Genomic DNA, 5,922 nt, shown 5'->3' with positions numbered 1-5,922 from the left:
CCGGCTCCATAGCAGCGCAATGATAAAACTATTCCCCGCCATATGAAATACAAACGTTCACCGGCTTAGAAATGCCAGTCATTTCCTCAGAACGTGTCACCGGGCCCGTTTATTCTCCTGCTATATACAGCCGCATTGTGGCTGCAGTAGTTCTCTCTATTGTGACTCCGGCTACCGTTCTGGCTATGAAGCTAATTACAATGATTAAAAATGGCTGCTGCTGCCGCTACTGCAGTTCATATTCCTGTCAGCGCTGGAACAGCATGGTGATTTTGGTGCAACTGGCAGAGCACCCCTCCCCCTCTCTCTCCCTCCTCAGACGCAGTACTGTCTCCGCTTCTCCTGACCTTTCCCAGCGCTGAGAAAGGGGAGGAGGGAAGAAAAGCGCGCCCAGCAAAGCTCCGCCCGCCTCATACATATGCAAACACGCCCGGTGCCAATTGGCGGCGGTCGAAGAGTGAAATCTAAACGAAGAACGCCATTGGTCAGAGCGCCGCAACATAAAATATGTAAATAAACGCTAATGCTACTTTGAGCGTGGCTACATTTTCAGACAGGTAACCCGCCGCGTTGTCTAGCTACTACTAGTAAAGTAGTGCGCAGTGGAAACAAACCGTGTCACAGCCGGATAGACGGATTTTGACGGGGTTTTCGGCCGGTGGAGAAGTGACCGCTACGTGGCCGTTATTATTCGTTTATTATATTTTGGAAAAGGGAAAGCGAGTTTGCGGCAAAGGTGTTACCCAGCCCGGCGGCGGAGGGATCTCACCGGGAGGCGCTGTACACCGGCACCCAAATACTAGGAGTTAAGAGGCGTCTGTGTCAGTAATAGAGCTCAGAGCTGGGAGGGCGGCGGTGTGAGCGGCTCCCTGGATTATCACTGACACCCCGGATTATAGACTCCTCTGTCATGGACGTGTGACCACCTACCTAACTACCCACCTACCTGACTGTGGAGGACATTAGTGGGCACCGGCCGGCACATCGCTCTATTTCTCCTCAGGATTTCCCTACAAACATGCTACTCTCTAAATTCGGCTCCTTGGCACACATGTGTAGTCCGACCAGCGTGGATCACTTACCGGTGAAGATTCTCCAGACAGCTACAGCACGGGGCGGGCACTTACCGGCCTCCCACCCTGGATCCCCGGCACCCCCACTCTTCATTTCTCCTCTCCTTACAGTCAAGCCGGACAAGGAGCCATTCGATAAGGTGTACCAGGTGGGGGCTGTGCTGGGCAGCGGGGGCTTCGGGACCGTCTACACCGGGAGCAGGATCGCTGATGGACTGCCGGTGAGTGGGGGATGGGGGAGTCACATGGGGGGTTTGTTTATAGTATGCAACGGGGTACTCGGGTTAGAATGGATGACATGGAGAGGGGGGGGGGTCTAGATCTGCAAGGGTTGACTTGGGAAGGGGGTGTCTGTAGCCTGGGATGTGTGCACTGGGCTATGGGGGGGGGGGGGGTTTCTAGCTCTGCAAGGGGTGATATGGGGTCCATAGTCTGGGGGGGGGGGGTTAGATATGCAGCTGACAAGGGGATCTATAGCCTGGCATGGGTGTCAGGGGTTGCAGCATGGGATTGTGGGAGATCGAGCCTGGCATTGGTGACATGGGGGAGCAGTAAGCCTTGGACCAGTGACATTGAGGGGGGTGAATAGCTCTGCGATGGTTTACAGCATACGATGGGTGACATTGGAGGGGGGGGGGGGGGGTGTCTACAGCCTAGGATGGCTGTAGACATGGAAGGATGCTGGGGTATCTAGCCTTTGGGTGGGTGAAGGGGGGGGGGGGGTAGCCCAGCATCTATAGAATGATGGTTTCATCCTGTGTATGTAAAGATGGGGTTGTGTCCTGGAAGGGTCACATAGAAGGCAAGGGATTGTCCTCTATATATAAAATTGGGTCTAGGCATGAAGGGAAGGGCTTGTCCTCTGTATGAAATTATGGGGTTCCCATGCAAGGAGGGAAGGGTGACATGGAAGGGAGGTAAGGGCTTGTCCTATGAAATGGGGGTCTAGGCATGGAGGTAAGGGCTTGTCCTCTGCATGAAATTATGGTGGTCCCCTGCAAGGAGGGAAGGGTGGCAAGGGCTTGTCCTATGAAATGGGGGGGGGGAGGGGGGGTCTAGGCATGGAGGTACGGGTGACAGAAGGGTAAGGGCTAGTCCTGTGTATGTTGTTGGAAGGGCTGATCATGGCATAGTGTATCCCCAGTGTTTGAGTACATGAATGTGTATGGCACCGCCCGGTGTAACATCACTGACGGCTCATCTATATATTTTTTTTTTTCTTCTCCTAGGTCGCAGTAAAACATGTTGCAAAGGACCGAGTGACAGATTGGGGAACCTTGGTGAGTATTTTTTTTTTTTCCTTCCTTTGACTAGTGGAAGTGATGAAATGTACATCACCTTTTTGATCTAGTGTTTACTTTCATGTAAGTGGGCGGGGGGGGGGAGGGATTTGGCGGGTTTTCCTCACTCCTTAGCAATTGCAGATTAGCCAGGAATCTCCCTTGGTCTCCCTAACTGTCCTTTCTGACCTAAGATGGCAGTATACAATATATTAGATGAGGTGGGGGTTGGGAACCCCAGAGCAGAGACTGAACGATGCTGTATTTTTCTCCCCAGAATGGAGTCATGGTGCCCTTGGAGATCGTCTTGCTGAAAAAAGTCGGCTCCGGCTTCCGAGGTGTCATTAAGCTGCTAGATTGGTACGAGAGAGCGGATGGATTCCTCATCGTCATGGAGAGACCAGAGCCGGTGAAGGACTTGTTTGATTTCATCACGGAGAAGGGGGCTCTGGATGAGGACACTGCTCGGGGCTTCTTCCGCCAGGTTCTGGAGTCTGTACGGCACTGCTATAGTTGTGGGGTGGTTCACAGAGATCTCAAAGATGAGAACCTGCTTGTGGATCTGAGGACTGGCGAGCTCAAGCTCATAGACTTTGGCTCTGGTGCGCTGCTGAAGGACACAGTCTACACTGATTTTGACGGTATGTTGTACTAAATCCTCCTCGTGAAAATTTGGATTTATTTAGTATTTTTCCTGCCGGCATAGTGTACACCTGGCCGGCTAGGATGTGGATGGTTGCTGTATCTGCGGCATTGAATTCCCTCTGATTTCCCTGCAGCCCCTCCCCTGTCTGATCCACACAGTGCGGGCGATTCCTGTGTGTGTGACGCACCATACTTTCCATGCTGAGATGTGTGGGTGGGGGGGGGGACTGCGTTATTTTCCCCTTCTAATGCTTAATGTATATTCCATGGCTTTTTTTAGACTTTTTGTGTGATCTATTTAATATGGAGGTGTTAATGACTGCATAGTAGTGGGTCCAGGGTGCCTTCTATGTATGTGACCGTGTCTCTGCAAGCCTACACAACCTGACTAGTGGCTCAGATGTGGTTTTATTTCCTAATTAAATCGTGTGTAATAGAAAAAAATATATATTTGTATAACTTGGTTATTTTTTATTGGTCTCCCAAGTTGTCAATAGTCCCTCTTCAGCTTTGTATGGGGGTTTTTCCCCTTGTAGATTTTGTTTTTATTCTTTCAATGAGCTGTGGGTGCCTGAGCTGATATGTAACCCTTGGCACAAACCAAGAGCGCTGGGTGTGCATTTATTCTCCCCCTTCCCTCCTTCCTTGCTGTGGGCGTACATTTCAAAGATGACTGTAGCTGTCTCCTCATTTCACATCTGTTTGTTGTGAAACCCGAAGCTTCAGCTCACGTGACCGGGCGCTTTGCAGATTCCAGGTTTTGTTTGGTTTCCAAGGAACAGTAGAGAACCAAGGGAGATGTGTGATGTGCCTGAGCCTTTGCACACAAGAATGGGGGGGGGGGGGGGGGGGGGGAGGGGGCAGGAATAACAATACTGTTGCCTTTACTGTCTTACAGCTAGGGTTTTCTTTTCGTTTTTTTCCTAAACGGTGATAGGATTGCTCTCCCCCCCCCCGCACACCCTCCTCCTTTGTGTCTATTTTTGGAGTGCTACAGATGCCACGTGGTCCTTGAAAGGGAGCCTAGTAAACAGCTGATGCATACAGTGCTGTTCATTGCAATAGAATGGGGGAGGGTCAGTTCATTGTGATGTCTTTTTATCTTTCTAGCATGTGTTTGCTTACCTTTTTGTGTGACTTTTTATTTATTTCATTTTTTTTTTTTAAACCAAATGTTTTTATGTATGTTCCAGGAACACGAGTATACAGTCCTCCAGAATGGGTGAAATACCACAGATATCATGGAAGATCAGCAACTGTGTGGTCGTTGGGTGTTCTTCTTTATGACATGGTGTGTGGGGATATCCCTTTTGAACAAGATGAGGAAATTTTACGAGTCCGCTTATACTTCAGGAGAAGAATTTCCCAAGGTATGTAGAAAATGATTTCTTGTACCTATCGACTAGAATAATACAGCTTTGTGTGAATTTCTGTACAGCTGTGCTTTTATTTAATTGTATAATTTTATTTCCTCCCAGAGTGCCAACAACTTATCAAATGGTGCCTTTCACTGAGGCCTTCTGACCGACCAACACTTGAACAGATTTTTGATCATCCGTGGATGTGCAAGGGTGACCTAGTGAAATCTGAGGACTGTGATTTAAGACTAAGGACAATTGACACAGATGCATCCAGCACAAGTTCAAGCAACGAGAGTCTGTGAGAAGATGAAGAAAAACTCACTGGGAGGGGAACGTGAAGCAGAAAGTTGTGCTGCTGCCAATAACTACCGAGGAGGGGCGTACATTCACTACTCTATAGTCAAATCTTTATACAGGAATTTTTCTTTTCTGTCAGCATTTTTGCGGTTATCTCCGTGGATTGAGACTTTAATTTGGACAATATTTTCTGAGAGTTGTAGGCCAATGCTTACACAAATGGACTGACCTTATTTACATAAGAAAAAGCAGTGACCTCTGAGTACATAGTATACTGTTTGCTCTCATAGAGCCTGGACTAGATTTTTATTTGCTTTTTGAGTGCCTTTTTTTGAAAGCTGCTTAAGTGGGACTTTTCTGTTTTGTGTGCGTGGGTTTTTATTTTATATTTTGTTTTCTTCCATTTGGGGCTGTGTATGTCCAAAGAAAATCCATTACCATGGGCCTTGCCGGTCTTATTGGAACAGCTCTGCCTGTATCGGTTGCATTCAGCAAACTTGAGCAATTTTTTTTTATTTTGCGGTGATAAGGCATGATTGCTAGTTTTTATAAACCATTCCTTTCACAAAGTACTTCTTGCAGCCTGTACTGTAATTTTGAACAGGAATGCAGTGGTTTTATTTTCTAACATCTCCTATATCATTTATTCCACTTTCATCTCTACCACTGGGCAACACAGGACCATTCTCCAAAACAATGTCATCCCACAAGTCTTAAGTGTGTATGGGCATGTTCAATGCACAATCAATGCAATATTAAGGACTTTTACTTTATTCCATATCTGTATTTAAACTTGTTTTCCTTGTAATATACAGTTATTTATTGCGATATTTAGACTATTTCTCACTATTTATTTTGGTTAACTTATTTGTCTAGATTTTATTCAACACTGTGCTTCACACTGTTCTGAATAGACCCCCCCCCCCCCCATTACCCTTTCTTATGGAATCTCTAATCGAGGAAGCTAGCTCTGCATTCCATTTTTTTTTTATTTATTTTTTTTATTTTCTTTTTTTATTTATTTTAATTTATTTTTCCTCTCCCCCTCCACTAATATCGCCTTCCTTTCCATTGCTCTAGCAAGTTTGTTTTTAGATGGGGTAATCCTTGTAAAAAGTCTAATTTAAGGAACACAGAATTGACTGACTTAAAGTTAGTTTACTATGCCTTTTTGTGTCTGGTTTGGTTTACCAGAAATGTAAAATGCTTTTTTGACAACTTTTAAGTTATTGCCATTATACAGTCTCCATGCAGTGACTCTGGGAG

At 46.7% G+C, this 5,922-nt stretch overlaps 1 protein-coding gene across 2 annotated transcripts; it reads left to right on the top strand.

The window, feature by feature from the left end:
• The first annotated feature begins 541 nt into the window (after positions 1-541).
• PIM3 (Pim-3 proto-oncogene, serine/threonine kinase) lies at positions 542-5,484 on the top strand. 2 transcript variants are annotated; one of them, XM_040343660.1, is made up of 6 exons: positions 542-1,099; positions 1,181-1,294; positions 2,303-2,353; positions 2,631-2,994; positions 4,192-4,368; positions 4,477-5,484. In XM_040343660.1, exons 1-6 carry the CDS (start codon positions 1,019-1,021, stop codon positions 4,659-4,661), a joined length of 972 nt encoding a protein of 323 aa, XP_040199594.1. In that variant the 5' UTR covers positions 542-1,018; the 3' UTR covers positions 4,662-5,484. The 2 variants fall into 2 exon arrangements, with proteins under 2 accessions (XP_040199594.1, XP_040199593.1); XM_040343659.1 differs by having other exon boundaries at positions 542-1,294.
• Positions 5,485-5,922: the final 438 nt, after the last annotated feature.

This window comes from Rana temporaria, chromosome 3 (genome assembly GCF_905171775.1).
Source record: "Rana temporaria chromosome 3, aRanTem1.1, whole genome shotgun sequence".
In the NCBI taxonomy this organism is placed as follows: domain Eukaryota; kingdom Metazoa; phylum Chordata; class Amphibia; order Anura; family Ranidae; genus Rana; species Rana temporaria.
Note: the sequence above shows the minus strand (reverse complement) of the source record. Positions and strands in the feature narration are given on the sequence as shown.

What these genes read in the sequence shown, in the direction of transcription:
- PIM3 (XM_040343659.1), top strand. Translation starts at nt 1,019, where the DNA reads ATGCTACTCTCTAAATTCGGCTCCTTGGCACACATGTGTAGTCCGACC. An exon ending in TGACAGATTGGGGAACCTTG is followed by an intron (nt 2,354 to 2,630) that starts GTGAGTATTTTT and finishes TTTTCTCCCCAG; the next exon opens with AATGGAGTCATGGTGCCCTT. An exon ending in AGTCTACACTGATTTTGACG is followed by an intron (nt 2,995 to 4,191) that starts GTATGTTGTACT and finishes TGTATGTTCCAG; the next exon opens with GAACACGAGTATACAGTCCT.